This window comes from Nicotiana tabacum, chromosome 19, assembly GCF_000715075.1.
Source record: "Nicotiana tabacum cultivar K326 chromosome 19, ASM71507v2, whole genome shotgun sequence".
NCBI lineage: Eukaryota > Viridiplantae > Streptophyta > Magnoliopsida > Solanales > Solanaceae > Nicotiana > Nicotiana tabacum.
This window is the reverse complement of record NC_134098.1, coordinates 93,804,311-93,828,815: the sequence shown is the minus strand read 5'-3', so window position 1 is coordinate 93,828,815 and position 24,505 is coordinate 93,804,311. Positions and strand designations below refer to the sequence as shown.

At 36.6% G+C, this 24,505-nt stretch overlaps 1 protein-coding gene across 1 annotated transcript in view; it reads left to right on the top strand.

Annotated features, from left to right (window-relative positions):
• The window catches only part of LOC107776741 (serine/threonine-protein kinase TOR-like), a 36,627-nt gene that overhangs the window by 7,498 nt on the left and 4,624 nt on the right, over positions 1 to 24,505 (top strand). Inside the window, 35 exon segments of the mRNA NM_001325223.1 lie at positions 312 to 464; positions 1,543 to 1,664; positions 1,757 to 1,856; positions 1,929 to 2,024; positions 3,643 to 3,773; positions 4,069 to 4,171; positions 4,254 to 4,436; positions 4,504 to 4,596; positions 4,753 to 4,788; positions 11,965 to 12,063; positions 12,155 to 12,253; positions 12,372 to 12,534; positions 12,623 to 12,747; positions 12,841 to 12,893; positions 13,450 to 13,573; positions 13,678 to 13,863; positions 14,786 to 14,938; positions 15,090 to 15,242; positions 16,382 to 16,453; positions 16,547 to 16,681; positions 16,771 to 16,832; positions 16,981 to 17,078; positions 17,529 to 17,638; positions 17,719 to 17,892; positions 17,991 to 18,056; positions 18,151 to 18,219; positions 18,309 to 18,419; positions 18,741 to 18,881; positions 18,998 to 19,126; positions 19,233 to 19,392; positions 19,524 to 19,738; positions 20,108 to 20,314; positions 21,075 to 21,188; positions 21,266 to 21,469; positions 21,747 to 21,827. Of these exon segments, the coding sequence (NP_001312152.1) occupies positions 312 to 464; positions 1,543 to 1,664; positions 1,757 to 1,856; positions 1,929 to 2,024; positions 3,643 to 3,773; positions 4,069 to 4,171; positions 4,254 to 4,436; positions 4,504 to 4,596; positions 4,753 to 4,788; positions 11,965 to 12,063; positions 12,155 to 12,253; positions 12,372 to 12,534; positions 12,623 to 12,747; positions 12,841 to 12,893; positions 13,450 to 13,573; positions 13,678 to 13,863; positions 14,786 to 14,938; positions 15,090 to 15,242; positions 16,382 to 16,453; positions 16,547 to 16,681; positions 16,771 to 16,832; positions 16,981 to 17,078; positions 17,529 to 17,638; positions 17,719 to 17,892; positions 17,991 to 18,056; positions 18,151 to 18,219; positions 18,309 to 18,419; positions 18,741 to 18,881; positions 18,998 to 19,126; positions 19,233 to 19,392; positions 19,524 to 19,738; positions 20,108 to 20,314; positions 21,075 to 21,188; positions 21,266 to 21,469; positions 21,747 to 21,827 (4,320 nt within the window).

The following is a 24,505-nucleotide window of genomic DNA, read 5'->3' as shown; positions in this document are numbered from 1 at the left end:
GTTTTTTGTAGTGTGAGTAAAACTTGCGAGTATCTCTGTACTTGTTCGTAGTTTCATGTTTGGCCTGATCATATAATTAGCTGGCCATTGAGGTCATTTCACTTGGTAATCTTAGTTCTTAGTGATTCAAAATCTTGTTACAGAAATAAATCTCCAGAAGACTGTCAATAAACCTTGAGCAGTTTCTCATGTTAAGTGTCTTTTCCACTTGGTGGATAAGTACTCCTTGACATCATGCATATTAAGGTTTTGATTTCTGGTCTTCCGCATGGTGATTTAGGAGTCTTTTTTAACTGAGTTAATTTTGACAGATTGTGCAAAAACTTCTCATTGCTGCTGTTGCGGACGCTGATGTTACTGTTCGGCATTCGATTTTTTCTTCTCTGTATGCTGATGGAGGATTCGATGAGTTTCTGGCTCAGGCTGATAGTTTGACAGCTATATTTGCCACTCTAAATGACGAGGTATTTAATTCACGTGGTCTGTAGTTATTAATGTCAATCTCTTCAACGTGTTGTAATTGCCTGCTTAGATGACGCCAGTGTTATATGCCTCAGTACATGAATAAAACTACTTAGCACATCGTTCAACTCCCAAAATGGAAAAAAGATTAAGAATGCAAAAATGGAAGGCAAAATGCACTTTCTCATGGTTATTTATATATACTTATTCAGGAAAGGGAAGGGGAGTAACGTCCGTGCTCTTAAAAACTTATGGATAAACTAATGCATGGTTTTCGAAACTCAGCCGTTCATTTTGCAACCGCTGTTTATTGCAAGCTTTCTCACTCAAAATCTTTCTTGTTTACTTTCCAAAACAATCCTATATGTTAAGTCTCCTCTTTCATTTGAGCTATGGGTAGTCGAAATGGGAAGTATTCTAGTGGTGTACTTTCCTATAGATATTTTTGTTAGAAGACGGATTTTATATATTAGAAAGGAGTAGAATAAATGCTTTTGCTACTTAAGAAAGTATATGCATTTGTCCTTTAGGTTTTAGCATTGACAGAAAAAGTCAACAAAGTTGACTGAATGATGCTAACTGAAGCCCTTGTTTGGAAGTCATTATAGAAGTCTAGACTCTAGAGCATTCTGAAGGCCATTTTCTCATGGCATGCTGCATTGCGTGCCATTTTGATCGCTTGCAATTTGAGAAAGATAAATTGTGTTGTAGGCAATTTAATCGCTTGTGTAAGAAGCGGGGGACACATGGATCCTCTTTTGTTACTAGCTCTTTGTTACACAGAATTAAAATTTCAGATATTTAGGCTCGTTGTGTATGTGCAAATTTCAAGTAGTTTTTGGCTAATAAGAGCTTAGAAGTATAAAACATTGAGATTGGACATGAGGAAAATATACAAGAGCCTAACTTTCAACCTGCGAAAAAGTCCTGTCTGTTTTTTTGAATATCTAATACCTATTTTTTAGCGTTGATGCAGCAGAATGCCTCTTTATATGATTTATTAGGACATGGACTGCCTTGTCTTCTTCTCCATCATATATGTACTTTTACCATGCTTATGTGCATAGTTTCTTTTTCCAGGATTTTGAAGTTCGTGACTATGCAATTTCACTAGCTGGTAGACTATCTGAAAAGAATCCAGCATATGTTCTTCCAGCACTTCGTCGCCATCTTATTCAGCTGTTAACTTACCTAGAACAAAGGTATTCATATGGCCTTTGATAATGGAAAGAGTCTCCTTCCTTTTTGATCTCCTTGAAGCTTGTTATGTTTACATCTCTTACCCTGTTAGCAGTGCAGATAATAAATGTAAAGAAGAGAGTGCAAAGTTATTGGGTTGCTTGATTCGCAATTGTGAACGATTAGTTCTTCCATACATTGCTCCCATACACAAGGTCCAACATTTATACTTATATGTACTGTGCCATCTTTCATTCCTTTTTCTTTTGTAATTCCATTTATTTCAGGCTCTTGTTGCGAAACTCTGTGAAGGCACAGGAGTCAATGCGAATAGTGGCATTATTAGTGGAGTTCTAGTGACTGTTGGAGATCTTGCCAGAGTGGTATGTAGTCTCCACACTGATCCCCCTTACCTAATCTCTCTCATGCAGCAGTGTCTAGAGAAGCTTAGCGTGTTTCCTTTGTGTACTGTTTCTTTCGTTGGCTCTTTATACATTAAAACTGTAAAATGCTTTCTTATACTGTAAAGAGGGTTGGTTGTCATCTCTCCCCACTGGGATGGGAAAAAAAGACTTTGGGCTTTACCAGAAATGATATTGTAAATAAATTGACTTCAACTCCTCAATAGTGTGTGTTTCCTATTAGCCAGAAGTTTAGTTTATTTTTCTCCTTGCTTCTCTAGCATCGATGGTAATGAACAGAATCCACATATTTCTTTTTTAGCTCACCCAGACCCAGATATATCATTTGCTCAATGTGCGCTTATTTGCTCTAATCTTTTCCTATATCATCACAATCACCGTGACCTAAGAGTTGCCTTTTTCTGCATTTAGCTTTGTGGTACTTGATCTTATTTTATGCGTCTGTTAATTTTACTCGATTATTAAGTGAGAACATCCTATCGTAAGGTGATTTACAGTTTTCAATAAAATAAAGGTATTTCACAGTACTTTTCAGTTATATGTGTACTTTTTAACTTTACCTCAAGACATGATATGATCCTCTGTTGTTAAATTTTACTTCCTTTCTCTTTTTTATTTTCTCAGCCTCTTTCATTTAGTAAAAGTGCATTTCAAGTTCTAGGAGAACTGACGAATGCTGGATTATTCCTGTTTCATGGATAGGCTGTTTCCAATATTCTGTGCTGTTGACTTCCTTGTCGCATTGGATTTATTTGTACTCCAACTTTTGTCTCGCATTTCCGATTGAAAATTAAATAAGGGGCTTAAGTCAGCCTGTATCCGAGCCTGTCGGTGACCTGGGTGGATTGAATGCCTATATAGGATATATTCCCCCTGTCTGAATTTGCTTGACACTGTTTCCTTTTTTGTCCGCCTCAAACTGATTGGTATTTTTCTAGGTTATAAAAAAAGAAACAAGTGATTGTTATTTTTCTCTATCTAGAAACTAGTTAAGTTTTACATTCCCATTTTGTCGTTGACGTGACTTGTTGTACGTCCCACTACTTAAAATACAAATTATTTTGTTATGATGGGACTTTTTGTACTAAATAAGAAAACTAAATTATTTGGTATAATGGTACTTACTTTTGGTATTTTATGCACAACTGTGCTATGTCTTAAAAGGTGTATTCTTAGCGCCGTGTGTCCGTGTCCAGTTAAACTGTCCTAAACAATTGAGATAGATGGAGTGTTTCTTGAACGTTATAGTTTGGTCTTTCCCTGAGATCTTTCGGCTGCATTTTTGGTGTCTTTTCTGTGCCCTCTGTTTTTCTATACAGTCAAGAATTGTTTTGCAGCTTAAATGATATCATAGCTTAGCAAGGCAGGGGCCAAAAGATCAGGTCTAGAATGAAAAGATCACTAGATTGAGATACAAATTAAAGCCCATGCATGACTCTACATCCTTGCATATATCAGATATTTTGATTGCATTAAAAGATCCAAGACGATCAAATGTTGTCATCATGCATGTAGATAGTTTTGTGCATTTTGAGACCCCTGACTCTCGTGTTTTGCTTCTTTTCTGTACTCTCTTCAGGGTGGCTTTGCCATGCGGCAGTATATTTCAGAACTTATGCCATTAATCGTTGAAGCTCTACTGGATGGGGCAGCTGCCACGAAACGGGAAGTGGCCGTTTCAACACTTGGTCAAGTTGTACAGAGTACAGGGTATGTGGTTTCTTCAGCTTTTGATCTCATTATTTCTTTGCGATCAGTCTTTTGCTTACTATTTCTTTTGGTTCCTAGAAAATTTATGATGGGGGCTTATCCTAATACTTTTTGTGCTACATACGTACTTTTTCTATCATTTGGACTTGGGCGTGCTATCTATAATTTTCAAACTTCCATTATTTTTTGCTGGTAGTTTGCACCACATCGTTTATTCGTGGTTCCGGTGCACTACTATAATTTTTGAATATTAAAAAATCTTGCCTGAAAGTTTTGTTGTTTGTAATGTTTGTAGATATGTCATAACTCCATACAATGAGTATCCTCAGTTGCTTGGGTTACTCTTGAAACTGCTTAATGGTGAACTGGCTTGGTCAACCAGAAGAGAGGTTTTGAAGGTAACTGCAATCGCTGTTGTCCGATATTGTTTTTTTCCTAGGATTAGGCAGTACGTAAGCTCACTGAGGATAAATTTTGTAGGTTCTTGGCATCATGGGTGCGTTAGATCCCCATGTGCACAAGCGCAATCAGCAAAGCTTACCTGGATCCCATGGTGAAGTTACCCGGGTGACCGGTGATCCTGGTCAACATATAAGATCAATGGATGAATTGCCTATGGATCTCTGGCCCTCCTTTGCAACATCTGAAGATTATTATTCCACTGTGAGACTTAAACCTGGAACTTATTGTTTTCATTTTTAGCTTGTCCAACTGGAATCTACTGCTGCAGGTTGCTATCAACTCACTCATGCGGATACTCAGGGATCCATCTCTGTCAAGTTACCACCAGAAAGTGGTTGGATCTCTTATGTTTATTTTCAAGGTCTGGAGACTCAGTTGGGCATCTTGTTTCTCATTGCTTTACAGCTCTTTCTTAAGCAGGATTCTTATATTACTATCGTGCTTTGTTCCTTTCTACTTTTGGCACTGTTAGTCCTGGGACTTATTTGTTTTTGTCTTCTCACTTTTGCATGTACAGTCCATGGGCCTCGGCTGTGTCCCTTATTTGCCTAAGGTTAGTTTACTAGCTCACATAAATTACAATAAGGACAGATACGGGAATTGTTGCTCTCATTCCATTGTAGCCTTACTTTTTAATTTGGCTGGAAATTAATGTTTGAAATGTGAGTTCATCAAATGTGGTTCTTTGAGGGTTCGCGAACAGTTTCCACGCCCGGCAGACATTCCGAAAAGGTGAAAGAGATAATGAATCTGAGCTGAATAAAGATAACTCAAATCGTTACGGCATTACTCTTTGATTACCGAAAGAAAAGTCAAATCTTTACTTTCAAACATGTAAAAGTAGGGGACAACCAGCTAGTGATACTGGGCAAGTTGAAAACTTAAAGTAGAATATACTGAAATTTTAGTGGTGGTAATTCGTATATTCTTTTTCTAAACACTAGTATTGTCACGACCCCAAATTCCCTCCGCAGGATGTCGTGATGGCACCTAGTATCTAAGACTAGGTAAGCCTATCAATGCGGAATAACAATAAAAATATAAAATAAATAAATCTGCAATTCACATAATTACAACTCCCAAAACCCGGTAGAAATAAGTCACAAGCTTCTAAGAATTTATCCTTAATGTTTCTCTATATATATCAGATTCTAAAGAAATAAGGAAGCAACATAATAAGGATGAAGGGGACTCCGGAGTCTGCGGACGCTGGTAGATATACCTTGAAGTCTCCGTACACTAGTAGCTCACTGATGTTTGGGCTGGTAGGATGTACCTGGATCTGCACAAAAGATGTGCAGAAGCGTAGTATGAGTACACCACAACGGTACCTAGTAAGTGCCAAGCCTAACCTCGGTAGAGTAGTGACGAGGTCAGGTCGGCCCTACTGGAAAATAATAATGGCATGGTAAAATGTTTAACAATATAATAAAAATAAAATGACAATGGAAATGAATCAAGTAGTATGTCACCATTTAATTACACAAAATAATGGCAAATAATAGCTCGTGGAAACAAAACAGAATTCTTTTCAACTTTAAGAAAATCACAACAATAATCAAAGGCAACTGCGACCATAAATAAATATCAACAAGGGCACTCCCGAGGTACCGCTTCGTAATCCCAAATCATAAATAAATTCACAATATCTCATTTCCTTATATCACCGCGGGAGCCTTCACATTTAATTTTAAAGAAAATATTTTTCCCCGAAATAGCATCCCGCGTTTTAGCCACCCTTATCACACCGCATGACTTCTAGTAGTTCCCCTACTAGCCACGCGTATCAAGCCACCCTTATCTCACTGCATGCGTTTCAACACCCAGACCTTATACCACCGCATACGTATCAATATCACAATATATCACAATTTGCACCTCAAGTGCGCAAATAATTCAACTTGCCAAAATAACAACATCAACAATATTTTTCCACAATAAAGAATTCACGGCTCATGCCAAACTAAATCAACAATAATATTTTTTCACAATATAGAGCTCACAGCTCCATCACAATGAGTACGAAAATCTTACAAAATATTCAGCAAAAATAATATTTTACAAATTTAACACCTTGTCTAAATATCAAATTTTTAAATGTAAAATACTTCATTTTTAATAATATTTAAATTAAAAAAATTTCACCTTCAAATAATGCACAGAATAAAAGAAACCAAGTTTCAGCTAAACAGGTAAAAACAATTAGCAGGAGAAGGTCAAGCAAATTTAAAGTATATAAATCAGATCAATGAAGAAGAGTATAACAAGATAAAATAATTTAATTAATATGCAACAGTGATTTACACAATTTAAAAATATAATCTTTCACATTTAGCCCGTGTAAACACTCGTCACCTTGTGTACACGACTTTCAACACATTACAATTATCACATCAATACCAATCCTAGGGGAAATTTCCCCCACATAAGGTTAGACAAGTCACTTACCTCGACTTGTTCCAATTTAATCAATCCAATAAACCCTTGCCTCGCGAATTCGTGTCCGAAATTCTCAAATCTAGTCATAATTCATGTCCAAAATCCTCAAATCTAGTCATAAACAATTCAATATACTCAATACAAATCGTAGGAATTAATTCCATATGAATTTACTAATTTTCCGGATTAAAATCCGAAATTCATCTCAAAAATCATCAGTGGGGCCCACGTCTCGAATCTCGAAAAAACTTACGAAATCTGAACACTCGTTCCGAGACGAGTCTAACCATACAAAAATTATCAAATTTCGATGTCAAATGAACTTTCAAATCTTAAATTAAAGTCTTTGAAGATTTCTACCATTTTCAACCCAATCTTTACTCATTTGAACTCAAAAATCTTCCCACAAACCTTATTGGTATAAGCATATATAAATAATACTCTTACACCCAAGAATCATACTCCTAATCAACCATCTTCTCTCCAAATCCAAAATTTGAAAAACTAGGGTATGAAACCTTACCTCTTAGATGAAGAACTTGAAAAATTTCTTGTTGGATTTCAAGGCTTGGGCAAGATTTGATGAACAAGACACTTGAGCTTCTTCCTCTCTCTAGAACACTCTCACTTGTCTCTAAAAATATCAGGTTTTGGCTCAAAAATGACTTAACCCCTCTCCCTACCCGGCCTTGGGGGTATTAAATGAGCTCCTACGTGCGCGGTCGCGCACCTGGGCAAGTGGCCGCGCACCTGAGGCAGAAAGTCTCAAGTATGCGCGGCCGCACATCTGGGCGCCCATATGACACAAGTCCAGTAAAATGGCCATAACTTTCTGTATACATATCCAAATGACGAACGGTTTGAAGCGTTAGAAACTAGACTCGAAGATCTTTCATTTGATAGACTGTCCATCACATAACTCCTTATATATATATGTAGATATGCTCGTCCAAATTAGGTCTTGTGCGTACTCATTTGGAACTTTAGTCTATTATGAAATTTTCCAACTTGGCTTAGACTTAGGACTTTCCTTAGACCCCATATCACTTATAATATGCCTCGTACACTTATTATCATATCCAATAGATGTCCATCATGTTAATAGTCCTCGAATGAAAAGTAGAGTCTGCCCCCAAACACATAACATAACTTATCTCTTCTTTCGCACATTTCAATTTCCCGAATTTTACTAACTCCGAAAATTTCCAAAAATTTCGCCAGAGTTTCCTTTGTAACTGGGCCTATCCATCTGCCAGAGAATCCAAAAAACCAATCCTAACAACACACATATAATCCAATCAACGTAACATATAATGAAACCAATACTAACCGTGGCCTCATAAGTAATATATTTCTAGAAAATGAACGTCATTAACATCAGCTATTCAGGTGATACTTAACTCATAGCAGGTAAGCTCCCAACGTCTTCATAAAACACATAAATGAATGTTTAAATTAAAGATGACATTTTTGGGTCATCACAAGTATCTATGACAGATACTTTTTCTAAACACTAGTAATAATGGCACGTGATGGTTTAAACATTTATTTATATGACGGAACAACAAAATTTAATTAATGAGAAAAAAATTATGTATAATAATACAACAATCATCTAAATACCGAAAAATATTACTGATTACATTAGTATAATACGTGAATTCAAAATGATAGGACTTCATCAGAACTTACACAAATGATCAATTTAGTCACGTTAGTTAGATAATTATGTATTAAAGTTTAAAAGTATTTAATGTGATGGTATCTTACTGAACAATTCTTTGTAAACGATATTATTATTGTGTATGTTTCCTTCTAATGCTTTGGTTGCTCTGCCATAACCAGAACTTTTGTTGTCAATATTGATATCCCTCTTGAAAGTGTAACATATAGTTGTTTGTGCAAGAAAATTTATTGCGGTAAATATAGTCCAATATTTAGGATGTTTATCCTTGTGTTTTATTTATTTTAATTGCAAAATATAAACATACTGAAAATTATTTTCACGCAAATTTAAAAGGATATTCTTTAGTTTCGGAAGACGAAAGTTGAATTCGGGGATAAAAATATACTTAGAAGCACATTTGCCAGTATCATAATTTTGCATGTATGACATTATTGTCAAAACTTCTATATATCATATGTGTGATATTACATTAGCTATTCGGCGGATCTAAGTTTTTCAGTAGCATGATGGTCATATTTTTCTTCAAAATGAACTTATATATAATGGAATATCAATTTAACTTAGTCCATAATATATACGGTGAACTAACACACGTAAGTAATAATAAACTTGACAACAAACATGTAAGGTAGGAGGCCATTTGGTATTAAAGTATTTAAGTATTTTTTTTCCGTAGTAACTATTGGTATCATCTTCGGCTGAGTCAAAAACGGAAAAACATTTTGTTTTTACCATAAAATTTGTTATCAACATTTTATTTAGTTGATCAACATATTTTTTTCTGCTAGCTAAGATAACTTTTTAATTTCTATCATGCAATTTGCGAATTGCGTTTTAATCTAATGATAGAAATATTTCCCTTATTAAATGCACTACTATTACCATTGGGGTTGATAACCAAGTGTTCTGGAATAACCAAATTATCTTTATTGGATGCTCTTTTTTTGTTTCCGACACGAAGAAAGAAGTTACTGAATATTGGATATGTTCTTACTCTATATTTCTTAGCATATGGATCTTTTTTATTTGAGGCCATAATTATAATTTTGGCAAGCTAGCTTTTACAGTCTCTACTTTCGTCGATTTTGGAACTACCGGTAGTACTTGACAGAAATCACCTCCCAAACTATTAATTTTCCGTCAAACGGGTCATTGATATTCAATATATCTCTAGAACTCTACGCAATTGTTTCGATCATCTGATACTTGGCCATAAACGCTTCATCCCATATTATCAATTTTGCTTTCGTTATAAATTTAGTATTATTGCTCTGCTTTTGATATATTTGTGATGGTTATTTCAGTTGTTTGAAGAGAAATATCATGTCTAAAGTGAGTGGCCTCGTAATAAAATTGTTGTTGGTACACCACTTGTTATTATTGCTAACAGTATCATGTAGGGCTGTGCATTTGGATCAGATATCCAAAATCCGAACCGATCCGCTCAATTTCGGATTTTGGATTTCGGATTATGTTTATTAAAATTTTGGATATCCGGATCGGATTCAGATTGGTATAATTTTAACCCGAACTGATCCGAAATTATTAGGGCATGTATAAATGCTAAACTTTAATTTCAGATATCCAGTACTTCCTTCACTTCTTCCTCCAAGTTATTACCTTTACAATTGCTGAATTTAGCTATATTGGCACCATAGTACCCTCATAATTGCATAAACATGAATTTTTCTTGCTGTATTGCCTCTTCTACAAAGAAAATATAAGTATGAGTTTTGCAACTTAAAGACATAACACTCGAACCTCCAGAGAAATATTTTCTTAGAGATGCAATGCTGATAAAAGGGATGAAAAGCAAAGCGATGTTTGTATTAGCACAGAACACAGAAGAGGCAGATAAGGCAGATGCATTAGCCGATTAGATTAGCAATAGTCTTAATAATACGTATAATCCGATCCGAAAATCCGAAATATTTATCTGATCCAAACTTTAAAATCCGATCCGATCCGATCCGATATTAATTCGGATTGCATTTTGTAGAATCAAAAATCCGAAATTTCAATCTGAAATGTGCTAAATCCGATCCGATCTGATCCGATCCATGCACAACCCTAGTATCATGCCCCTTGATATGACATTTGCAAGTAATGCATGACATAGAAATATTATTTCGATTACATCGGAGACATCTACAAAGGATAATCCCGCTATACCAGAGTCCGATTCTTTATAATATAGTCTTGAAAGCTTGTCTTGTTCAGGATTTAGCTTTGATTGTGTTTATTCCAAAAACTTATATGGCATTTTGATTCTTAATACTATACTAACATTTTTTACTTTGTGTTCTAATTTTTTTTTAATCTAACACTTTTTTTTATGAAATAAATTTATGTACCCTAAGATTTTTTTAACTTGAAAAATAATTTTACTCATATGATGATAAAAAAAAATAATTGAATTAGATTCTCTTGCTAAATAATTAATTGAAAGGGTTAATTATTTGGTCTTAACATGAAAAATAATTTATTTTATGTTGATCTAGATCTTAATATTAGTTCATATCTTGTTTTGAATATTTAATCTTAATTATAATTTTATTCACCATAAATTTTATTTTCAAAGAGTAAAAAGATCGATCTAACATTTCAGTTTTAGATCTTTATGTTTGCAGAATTATTACTGGTATTGACTCTTACCAACCATATTTCTTTCTCTTTCTCACATATTTTTATTTTCTTAGTTGTTGTTTAATAATTGGGTATATTTTTCAATATTACACGAAAAAATGGATAAATATATTTTTATTTGAGTAGGAAAACAGTTTAAATATAAATATAAAAGTATATTATCGTGGGGATATTTTATTTTATCAATTTCAATGCTTTATGCATTCCATTTAACATTACTTTTATTTTTTCTTGGTATTGGACATTTTGGAGTGGTAACGTATTGCCAATACGGAGGATTCTTATGAAATTGATTTTATTAAACCTTTGTACATATTTTTAATAAGAATTTAATAGATAAATTTTTATAATGTTAAAATCTTAAATATTAATAAAATTAACATACAAGGTATTGCAGTCCAAAAAATAGGTTATTATATTTATGTCCTTTCCCTATGAGTTCTTCTAATTAATATTTTAGGATTATTATGGTTTATCAATATTGTATTCGTACTTTTATAATAATATATATAGGCTCTCCTTTTTCTAAATGGATTTGAACAATATAATACATTCTCAAATTAAATTAGTAATAGGATATTATAATACGTTTTCAAATTAAATTAGTAATAGAAATTTTTAAGAAGTACGTAACGTGTTCCTAAATGTATTAGATTTACATGCTAACATGTAGTATTATATGTTTATGCCCGAAAGTAATTATACTAATAGAATTCCTAAAGGTAATCATGTAGGATTCCTAACGTGTAGTATATGTCCTAAAACTAATAGGATTATTAGGTTAATGTCTAGAATTTTGGTTATGTCCTTTTATTGTGAGTTATTATGCTTAATATTAGAAGGTTATTTTTGTAATCCAATATTATATTCATGCTTTTATAATAATATAGATTTGTTACGGAATGGTTTTTGCAGAGATGCTCAAAATTATGACTCTTTCTTTTATTTTTTCTGTAGGTTTTGCCTGATCTCTTTCATATTGTACGAACATGTGAGGATGGTCTTAAAGAATTTATAACATGGAAGCTTGGAACCTTGGTATCTATTGTCCGCCAGGTAATATTTTCGTTTTAATAATATTATCTGTCTTGTCATTCTTTTGGATTAGTAATTTTCTTCAGATCTTTAAATGATTTTGTGTTTGTAGCACATCCGTAAGTATCTGCCAGAATTGCTCTCTCTGATATCAGAAATATGGTCATCCTTCAGCTTGCCTGTTGCTAACAGACCTGTTCACATTGCTCCTGTAAGACCATTAGAATTTCAGTTGGTATTAAAATACCGCACATACTTTTCGTGTGGGGCATTTTAGAACAGATACTTTGATTAATGATCTTACTGGTCATTTTATTTTCTGATTTTAGATTCTGCATCTCGTGGAGCAACTTTGCTTGGCACTCAACGATGAGTTCAGAAAGTACCTTGCTGATATACTTCCCTGCTGTATTCAAGTTCTTACTGATGCAGAGAGGTTTAATGACTGCACATACGTTATTCCTATTCTCCACACGCTTGAAGTTTTTGGTGGTCAGTCTTCCTTTGTTTTCTCTGCTCCATGTCTTGGTTTGTATCACTTTGATGTTGAGGTATCTACTGGTCTCATCTTACTTTGCAGGGACATTAGATGAGCATATGCATCTGCTTCTTCCTGCACTTATTCGGTTGTTTAAATTGGATGCTTCAGTAGAAGTAAGACGCGGTGCAATCAAAACTCTCACAAGATTGATACCTCGTGTGCAGGTTGGTCTAAAAGGGAGTCCTTCCAAGCTCATTTTGTCCATTTGATGGCATATTTTCCTTACCTCCTTTCTTCTCTTTATTTCCATTTTGCAGGTCACTGGACACATATCTTCTCTTGTGCATCACTTGAAGCTTGTCTTGGACGGGTCTGATTTTTTTTTCCCTCACATTATTCACCGAGAATATATGAGACTTATTCTCTCAAGAAATAGATAACAAATGAAATGACAAAGATTTACTGTTCTACGTTGTTCTGATGTTGACTCTAGTGGGTACACTCTCAGATATCAAATCCTCTATCTATGGACTCACTTGTGTTAAAAACAACCTTTTATTTTAATTTATTACTTTGGAGTATATATTAGTTGTAACTGCCTTTCCTTTTACTGAAGGTCATCAAGTAATTTTTGGCTGAACTCAGAATTCTGAGTGGCTACTCATTTTATTAGTGTTTCAATTTTAGTAGTTCTGTTAAAAAATTAGTTATCTTTCCTTTTCATGCCAATTCTTACCTTATTCTTCATGACAATTGCTGGATGATTCTATTACTGGTCTTTTACCTTATCACTCAAATCGTGTTTTAATTCCGAGGCAGACCGGATTGCAAGTTCTTACCTGATAAAAGCTTTGTACTATGTGATCTCTGAGATATTTTTTTTGGAGTTTGTGTTGATAAATTGTGGGTGCCCCTTCCATTTACAGGAACAAAGAAGAGCTCAGGAAGGATGCTGTTGATGCACTCTGTTGTCTAGCTCATGCTCTTGGAGAGGACTTCACCATTTTTATTCCTTCTATTCACAAGCTTATGGTTAAACATAGGCTGCAGGTCTGAGTTAGTCTTTTTTCCCTATCATCACTAGCATCCCAACATTATTAAGGTTTATACTGCTGAGGAATTTGTTCTTGATACAATAAGTATTTCATATACAGCACAAGGAATTTGAAGAAATCCGAGGACGACTGGAAAAACGTGAGCCACTGATTTTGGGGAGCACCGCAGCTCAGAGATTAAATCGGCGGTTCCCGGTTGAGGTCATCAGTGATCCTTTGAGTGATGGAGAGAATGACCACTACGAGGTTGGGACGGACATGCATAAGCAGCTTAAAAGCCATCAGGTAGTTTGTCTTCTTTGTTTGTGAGGGACTGGAACTTAAGTTTCTTGTACTTACTGGCAGGGATGACATCCTTTCTGACTGCTTTAAGAGTTTGACCATCCATAACTATAACAGCACCTTCTCCCTCTACCAAACAAAAGAAACGAAATGCCGCTTCCCTTCCCCACATAAGGGGAAGAGTCCTACTTATTTGCTAGTTATTTATATGCTTTGCCATAAGTTGCAGACTCCTGACAGCACGGAGTTGTCTGGCAAGGTGATAGTATGCGCCTTTCTGTCTGTACTTTGCTATAAATCTAATTCCGAGTGAGCTTAGAATATGCTTTGCTGTCTTGAGATATTTACAGTATGGTTGATTTCATGAATGGAGACAAAGTGTGAAGGAACAAGGAAATTTTGATCACTTCCACTAGGTAGATAATTCATTAGTTACCTTGTGTTGTTTTTGGTACCATTGTAAGGGAAGCAGATATATATTCCCTCTTGTCTGTCCAATTTAGAAAGGGCTGAAAAAGCTGACATGGAGGTTATGAAACTCATTTACTCCCTCTCTTTCCTTTATTTTTTCTTGTTGGAAAAAAGTTACTTCCCTATTACTTACCAAAGAAGGGAGATATAATCTTTTCTTATATAATAGAAAAATAAAAGGAATTCTGTAGGTATCCAGTTAGGTGGGGGCTGCCTTCAATCCATTTTTGGAGTCAAATCCCTTGCCCATCATTGCACCTTCCTTTCTTAATGTAGGAAACATGATGTTAGATATGAAGTTAGTGCCTGTAGTTTGAGTTGTAGTAGGGATTGTTGTATTTCTATTTTCACGTCTGCCTTATTTCATTTCATTTATTTATTTGCTTGTTTGCTTTTCTTCAAAAGTCCCATGATGTTTAGTCAGGTATTTTGACTCTAGTTTATGTTTATGTAGGTTAATGATGGCAGATTGCGTACCGCTGGTGAGGCTTCTCAACGAAGCACTAAAGAGGATTGGGCAGAGTGGATGAGGCATTTCAGCATTGAACTTCTGAAAGAATCACCTAGTCCAGCATTGCGAACTTGTGCAAGACTCGCTCAACTGCAGGTAGTATCCTCTTCAACCTTCTATTCCTCATTGTTGTTCAAGGAGAAGAAAATGAAACAAAAGTTAAAAGAGTTTCAAGCAAAGAGGAGGTGCTAGAAATATCCAGGGGTTTCTGGTTGTGTTCCTCTTTTCTAATGTTGAACTTTTGCAGCCTTTTGTTGGGCGAGAGTTGTTTGCTGCAGGTTTTGTTAGTTGCTGGTCACAACTTAATGAGGCTAGTCAAAGGCAGCTAGTACGTAGTCTAGAAATGGCGTTTTCTTCTCCAAATATCCCTCCTGAAATTCTTGCTACACTTCTGAACTTGGTTAGTTTTTCATTCTTCTCAAGTGGAGCATGTTCTTCGATTTTGAAACTATTGATCCATTGATGTTCACGTGAAATGAGGTTAATACGAAATTTGAGCTCCAAAAAGAGGCATATACATGTTTGTTCATCATCTATGGTTAGGAGAATCAATGTATGTATAAAAGATGTTGCTGTTTCATATTCTTGCACTGGCTTAGTGCAAATATTTATATAATATATTATTTACCCCCAAAAAAAAAGAATCTCCAGAAGAATTACCTTAACAAGATATTCTCTCCAATTTTCCTGTAATAGACATGCCCCTAGGAAAAGCAGAAGTGCTCAGAGCTGTACAGCCACACTTTAAATCATAATGGTAATAGTATTATCTCGTGTCTTTGAGTTATTGGATGTTGATTTTTTTGGATGAGGGGTTGGGACAATATCATAATTTAACTATAAGGCGGGGGAGGGATGGGGGGCAATGACTAGATAATTATTTTGAATAATCACCAGGATTGTACTGTAGTTTTAACGAATGCATTGGAAAATTTCTGTTTGTTTGTTTTCGCAGTACTACTGTTGATGAAGGAGTAACCTGAGCTCGGAAAATTCGTGTTTGTGTGGGAACTTGATATGGGATCATATTCGTTTGCCTCTTTTAGGGTCTTCTAGGTTAGAAGTATGTTTGATTGGGATCCGAGAGGAAATTTACTTGCAAGTTGGAAAGGTTCATACTTATTTAAGAAAAGAAGTTGGAATGGTTCGTGGAGGCTGTTTGGGCAAAGAGTGCACTTGGTGCAAAATACACCTATTTTTGACATATCTTAGTTTATGATACTAGTTCCTCGAGGACAAGTACTAAGCTTTTTGTGCATTTTAACTTGTGGAAGGGATGGTGAAGTATGATAATAAATGATATTCTAATAAAATGACTGAAGAGTCTAGACTATGGAGTCATGGGCATCGTCAAATGATATGGAACTGTTTCTGAAATATTTTCAAAACTGCCATACTTTTTACTTGGGTGACTAACTAGATTTTTTTTGAAATGATTGGCTCAAATATATGAAAGAACTGTGTAATGAGACAGTAATCTGCCATATATAAAGCAGCAATCTATAATTTTTATGTAGTTTGGCTGATTGTACTTTGCAGGCGGAGTTTATGGAACACGATGAGAGACCCCTTCCTATAGATATCCGTCTGCTTGGTGCTCTTGCGGAGAAGGTGGGTGTATTTTCAAATTATGCAGTTGATTGATCTATACCATCTGTTGTTACTAGTAAAATAGGTGTATCGATAATGAGCTCTTCCTCTCAGTGTCGAGCATTTGCAAAGGCCCTACACTACAAGGAAATGGAATTTGAAGGCGCACTTTCAAATAGGAGGGATGCAAATCCTGTTGCTGTAGTTGAAGCTTTAATCCATATAAATAATCAATTACATCAACATGAGGTCTTGATTTCTTAGTTGCTGGTTGCATCTTATTTATGTTTCACAGTGACTTTGTGGCGATTAAACTTTGTCATGCTTGGCATCTTCAGGCAGCTGTTGGAATATTAACATATGCTCAGCAGCATTTGGGGGTTCAATTGAAGGAGTCATGGTACTGTTATACTGTTTAGTAGCGCCGTGTTCTTTTGTCCTGTTAATCTTAATTGGTCACTATAGTTCGCATAAGTTTTAAACGTGAAATGGTGGTCTCAAATGTATCTTCCCGTTCTCTGATGTCATTTCATTTGTTGTTTTTCAAGGTATGAGAAATTGCAACGCTGGGATGATGCTCTTAAAGCATACACTGCTAAGGCGTCACAAGCTTCGAGTCCACATCTTGCTTTGGATGCTACTTTAGGTTTGTATTAGTTGATCACTTACTGCATAATCTGATCTATGCTTTCTACTCGCCCAATTATGGAACTTATTTGATCCAAGTGGTAAATCGTGCTAGATCTGAGTTTTCTTTCAAAGAATATTGATCTTTACTTTTGAGATTCCTCAACTGAAAAAGGTAAGATCCCAAGGAAAATGATTGCCCCCCTCTAACTACCTGATGTAATACTTACATGGTTCTTGGTGATAATCTCTATCATGCTTTCAGGGGAGGCTGTTTTGTCACTTGTTCTTAAATTGCTTGGTGGCTTAAATAAATGCTAGTGTAGGCCCTTGGAATTTAGTTAAGTTGTAACATCAAGTTCGTGCTATGCTTCTGGTTATTGTTGGAACAATGAATATTATTTGTTACCGTATTATGTGCACTTAATTTACTTGATGAAGATCTGTATCTTTTCTGTGTTTCCTTAAGGGCGTATGCGATGCCTTGCTGCTCTAGCTCGGTGGGAGGAGCTTAACAATCTTTGTAAGGAATACTGGACGCCAGCTGAGCCAGCAGCTCGACTGGAAATGGCACCAATGGTTTGTCAACTTATATGTAATTGATAAGAGTTTTTATTGTTTCGATAATCAGTAGTGAATGCATGTTTGGATTGGTTTAGGCTGCTAGTGCTGCCTGGAACATGGGTGAGTGGGATCAGATGGCAGAGTATGTTTCTCGGCTTGATGATGGTGATGAAACCAAACTCCGAGTCTTGGGAAATACTGCTGCCAGTGGTGATGGAAGTAGTAATGGCACCTTTTTCAGGGTCGTTCTTCTAGTTCGGCGAGGGAAGGTAGTCTTTCATTTTCTCACTTATTGATTTGCTTTGTGTTGTGACGTGCTCTGCTCTGGTGTGAGTAATTTTTGTACTTGCGTTCATTCTTCCATCAGTATGATGAAGCACGTGAATATGTTGAAAGAGCAAGGAAATGTTTGGCGACCGAGCTCGCTGCACTGGTATCTTTCTTCATCTCCTCATATCCTCACTTTATAGTCATTTGGTGATGATTTTACTGCAAAAATCTTGACAGTTCTCAGTTGATTTGTTTAGGTTCTTGAGAGCTATGAACGTGCTTACAGCAACATGGTCCGTGTTCAGCAGCTTTCTGAATTAGAAGAGGTGATATACTTTTTAGTCTCTTTAATTGAGTTATTCCTAAATACTATGCTTTTAATGATCTAATGATTTGTTTTCTTCTTTCTAATTAGGTGATTGAATACTGTACTCTTCCTATGGGAAACGCTGTTGCTGAAGGAAGAAGAGCTCTTGTTCGCAATATGTGGAATGAGCGCATAAAGGGTACAAAAAGAAATGTTGAGGTAATATCAAATTTCTCACAATGGGTGAGAATGTTTTTGGATGTATATTCATGATCTTTTACATTTTCAATCTGAGCGGTGCTTAGGTGAGAGCTTTCATTATTCTCAAATTCATGGCATCTTACAGAAGCTCTTTGTGTGTCTGGTCTTTTTCCTGTCTTAATGTGATTCCATGTTCTGTCTGTCTTTCTTTCTCTCTCTCTCTCTCTGTATATATGTATATATGTATATATATAAAAGTTATAAGTTTTTCCCGCTTTGGTGGATCATTTCTCTGACATTCTTCCTCTGTTATCTGCAACATATTCTTATTTTTTGCAGGTTTGGCAAGCACTTTTAGCTGTGAGGGCACTTGTATTGCCTCCTACAGAAGACATTGAAACATGGATCAAGTTTGCATCACTTTGCCGGAAGAATGGCAGAATTAGCCAAGCTAGATCTACATTGGTTAAACTTTTACAGGTTAGTAATTTATCCCTATGGGTTGTGGACGGAAGTGTGCTTTATTTTGTGGCATAGCTTTCTTGTTATTGCTCTATTTGTGCTCTGACTTTCTATGAATCTCTTTTGTCCTGCAGTTCGATCCAGAATCAACTCCTGCAACTGTGCGGTATCATGGCCCCCCTCAGGTGATGCTAGCATACTTAAAGTACCAATGGTCACTTGGCGAGGATCATAAGCGAAAGGAAGCCTTTGCTAGGTTGCAGGTATTGCATTTCAGAGATAAAGTTACAATCACATACCTGTCACAAGCCATAAATATCATGATCTTACTTCGTGGTCTGTCTCATGTATTTAATTTTGATGTCGAAGGACCTTGCCATGGACCTCTCAAGAACAGCAGCTCTTCAACCAGTAATGCAGAATGGATTAGTTGCTTCTTCTGGTGTGCCACTTGTTGCTCGTGTATATCTCAGACTCGGCACTTGGAAGTGGGCACTTTCTCCTGGTTTGGATGATGATTCTATACAAGGTAAAGCGTGAAGACACTCCACTCCCCTTCTCAAAAAGAAAAGATAATAAGGCTTTCTTCTTGGTGGTGTGACATCTTAATGATATCGTATCTTACTATTTTTATTTTTTGGATAATATTGTCTTTGTCAGAAATTCTTAGTGCATTTAGAAATGCTACTCACTGTGCAACGAAGTGGGGAAAGGCATGGCATACCTGGGCACTTTTCAATACCGCAGTGATGTCTCATTACACACTGAGAGGTTTTGCGAATATTGCTTCACAGTTTGTTGTTGCTGCCGTAACTGGTTATTTTCACTCTATAGCATGCGGAGCACATGCTAAGGGTGTTGATGATAGTTTACAGGTAATTTGTGTATCTGCAGCTAATTTAATTCAGTTGTTCTTAGAAGACTACCTTGTGTGATGTGGAGGTGTCGTTGGTCTGTCCTTGCTGCTAAATGTCCTTTTTTAGCTTAGTGTTTGCTTAGCATTTTGTATCCTTGCAGTGACATGGTGTCCTTTTCTTGCTGGCTTCTTGCTATATTTTAAGCGCATGCATCTTTTGGACAAGTTCAGCTGAATCAACGTGTTGTATTGAATTTAATTTTCAGCGCTGTGTCATAGTTGCCTTGTTATCCAGCAAGCCTTCCTATTAGATTCACTAATGTTCACCATTGACTTTTCTGTTACATTATAGTTTTACTTTTCTAATCGTCGTGTTTCTGAGTTTCAGGATATTCTTCGTCTTCTTACTTTGTGGTTTAACCACGGAGCTACTTCGGATGTCCAAATGGCATTGCAGAAAGGATTCACACATGTTAACATCAACACATGGTTGGTTGTTTTACCTCAGATTATTGCACGGATACATTCAAATAACCATGCTGTCAGAGAGCTGATACAATCCTTGCTAGTGCGAATTGGACAGAGTCATCCACAGGTATTTGCTAGATATTTTCCACCTAGCAAAAATTTTGATTTTGCTATCTTATCATCATTGTTTTCCCCGTGAAATATATATGCTTTTAATCCCCACCCCCTACTTTATCCCTCTTAATTTCTCCTTTAACGCGTAATTGTGAATGGCTTGTGTACTATTACTATTTTTGGGTTAATTTATTTGATATTTGACCTTGTTATAAGCTATTGGAACATAAACTAACTATTTTTTAACGGGAAGACCCGCTATGAAGGATCCATGGCTGAGCTACCATGGTAATTTGAAGTTATTCATGCAGCTTTATAAGAATAATAAAGATAGATTATAAATGGAAATGATCTAAACCTTGGGACAGCATTCTCTTCACAGAAGAGCTGTACGAGCAATAACCTAGTTCCTATAAAAATCTGTGTATGCAAATGTACTTAGGCAACACTATAATTAACAAGTGCAGTCTTACTAAATTGTAGAAGTGCTGGACATGCACATGCAAATGAATGAACGCTGAGAATACGTAGTATATCAGAATTAAACCTAATGACGTGAAAGCCTTGAGAGGGTAACAGTACCATTGCACTCAAGTTAGGAGCAAAGTATCATGGCATGTGCTTATAAGTTATTTTAGTGGTCAGACACAAAAGGACTTTATTTCTTTGTTCTGAGCAAGTGAGACTATAGTATATCTTTAACCTCTTGTGGTTGCCTTTATATAATTCTTCTTAGTTGTCCAATTTTTAATATATGTGCACCTTTTCTGCAGGCCCTTATGTATCCGCTTCTTGTGGCATGTAAGTCAATTAGCAATTTGCGCAGAGCTGCGGCTCAAGAAGTGGTCGATAAAGTTAGACAGCACAGCGGCGTACTCGTTGATCAGGTGATCTGGAACTGGTTTACTGTGATAGTTTGATGGTTTCTGTATGTACTGTTCTGACTTTTGGCATGATTTTGAAGGCCCAACTTGTCTCAAAGGAGCTTATCAGGGTTGCGATACTGTGGCATGAAATGTGGCATGAGGCACTGGAAGAGGCCAGCCGTTTATATTTTGGCGAACACAACATCGAGGGCATGCTGAAGGTGTTAGAGCCTCTGCATGAAATGCTTGAGGAAGGAGCAATGAGGAACAATACCACTATAAAGGAGAAAGCATTCATCCAGGTGATTGCTCCTAATTAAAATGTGCTTATGTTCTCCCTATCGTGACATACATACTTTAACAATGTTAGTAGATTCTCCCTGCCTTTCCATTTGCTTTTCCCTGTGCTTGGGTGAGTCTGCCGAAGCAATGATATTGGTTTGGCTAAGCTTGAGCGAGTTAAGGCTAGATTCTGTGTATGGTGTTTCCTTACTATTAGTTGTGTTAATTATTCTTGGACTTCATTAACTAACTGAGAACACTCATTATTTAACGATGGATTGAAACATATGTTTTCAGGCATACCGTCTTGAGTTGTTGGAGGCCTATGAATGTTGTATGAAGTATCGGAGAACTGGTAAAGATGCTGAATTAACGCAGGTACAGTTTTGACATTGGCATCTCTCTCGTTCTTTGCCTTTTAATTTATTTATTTGTAATTCTTTTTAACTTGTTATTTTGTATTTTCTATGAGATGAATGCTAGTGCCAAGTATCTAAAAAGTTTTTTTAAATAACTTTTGTCTTAATAATTTGGATGATGCGTTTCACAATTTTAGGATAGGAAACTAATTATGATCCTTTTTGTTATGGGAGGTCCTTTCTGCGAGCAATAAATTGGCTAGAGAGACATGCTCTTACTTCTCCTAGAATTCCTGAAGCTTAAGTTACAAACATACAAATACAGCTTGAAATGGAAAGTTTTGAAACTAGAAGGAAGATGTAGAAGAGTAGATGCCCGAAAGGAACCCACCATCTACTCCTCCACAAACACACTCAGGGGAGAAAAAACTTCTTGATTACATGCCTGGTTGGAAGTTTTGTCCTATGGGGTGGTGGATCATATTAAGTTGTTCTCAAATAGGCAGCATGATCGTGGAGAATATCGGGCTTCAATGTCCTGCAGCTTGGAGACTTCGCATTTCTTATCTGATTTGCTAACGACGATGAAGCCCTGAGCCGTGAGTATTGACACATCTCTTTGACTCATTCAATTATTCCAACTTCAAAAACTGAAAAAACTTCTTGACTACTTGCCCAATTGAAAATTTTGTGTGGATCATGTTAAGTTGTCCTCAAATAGGCAACATAAGCGTGAAGAATATTGGGCCTTGATGTCCTGCAACTAGGAGACTTCAAATTTCTCCTCTGATTTGCTAACGATGAAGAAGCCATGAGAGTATTGATGAAGACTAGAGATGGATACGGGAGAGTAATTTCTGAAGTCCGACTGATTGAATGAGTCAATTAGGTGCATTGATGAAAGAGCAACAGAAGAACTAGTGCCCATCAGAATCACGAGAGTCTAGCACAGCACACTTGTGCTCTTTAAATTTCTTAAAGAGGGTGGGAGATATGTGGGAGACTCGTGGATGTTCAATATGGTGTTTAGATTTCTTCAAGAAGGTGGGAGACACATATTTCGTGGGTGTAACATTGCTGACATGACTTGGGTCAAAATTTTTGTGTGTGGGGTGGGGTGGGGGGGTGGGGGGTGGGGGTGGGGTGGGGTTGAGAACTAGGATATAGACTTTGGTTATATTTGAGGTCTAGGGGAGAGGGAGGTGAAAAGAAAGATGATAGGGGTGGGAGACAGGAAAGGAAAAAAGTAGGCAAGGAGGATTTTTTTAGGTCGAAGACAAAGTAGAATTGTGGGGTCGTCTAGATCTTTTATGATAACCGTGGTGTTCGGGCCAGCTTGCGCGCACCTCGACTAATTCCACGGGATACATGCTACCTCCTGCCAACAAAAGGTACCAGGTAACTCTGTCCACCAAGGCTTGGACATACGAGAAGAAATCACCTAGTGTTTTTGACTCCGTTGGAATTTGAACTTGAGATCTCATGGTTCTCACTTACTTCATTGACCACTAGGCTACACCCTGGGGTGCGGTCGTCTGGAATTTTGAAATGGTGAGAATAGAAGGATCAAGAATGAGGGAGAATAGGCATTCGTTCCCTTGGATTAGTGAACTGGCCTAGAGAAGTAATGTAAGTAGTTCACTAATTAGACTAGTCCAGATCCGATTAGAAAGCTAAAAACCCGTAGGTCCAGATGTAACGATCCAAACTTTTCTCTAGTTGAAGAGGTCTGTTGTAATGATGTCGGTATTTGCTATTGAGATGCCGAAATAAGCTCGACAATGTTAGATCAAAGTATCGAACTACAAGCCACTAGGGGAGTAGGGTGGAATATCGAAAGTCGACACACTTGGAGGGCTTTTCTCAAAACAAAAAGGATTTCACATCATGAAGCACTCGTCAGCACTCAGCTATAATTTGAACATTTATATGTGTATAGGGTTCCAAGTAAACTAACAACAATAACTTATCCGGTGTGTACGCAGATCTTATCCCTACCTTGTGAAGGTAGAGAGGCAAGAAAATTATCCGGTTTATTCGAGATAGCAGAGCAGAGTTGGCACAATATGTAACCCCTAGGTTATCGGTGTCGATGAAGAGGATCACTCAATGCTGCTACCGGCACTCATTAGTTCGGATTGAGTAGCGTGAAGGAGATAATAGAAGGACCTTAGAAAGTAGTTCCGTCTTTTCAGGTCCTCCGGACTTGAGACGTTGAACCTCTTAATATTTGCAAGAAATTACAACAGGGACCACGACTTCCACCTCAACGATGCTAGGAAATGAGGCCCATTTTGGGGAAGGCTTGTCCTTTTGAACTCTTCTCTTGAAAATGATAGGAGAATGAGGAGAGATAGGGCTCTTGACATCTTGGTAAATTCAGTTCATTGTATGTCTAGTACGTACTGGTCTTAATATAAGGGTTTTATGTCCATGGATTGGAAGACCTTTTTCCTCGTTACTGTACGTTCTGTTAGCAATTAGCTTGTTGTACAATGTAAACTAGCAGGGCTTCTCAAAAAAAAAAAAAAGAATGTAGACTAGCAGGGTGTTATTGTCTTGTTATGATGCTAATTGTACACCTTAACCCATCTCTCCTTTCTCCAGTTTAGTTTGTAAATTAGCATCAACTTCTCTAGGAGGGCCTCCTACTTTATTTATTTTTCGCAGTTTGACTTGGCGAGACATGACTATATA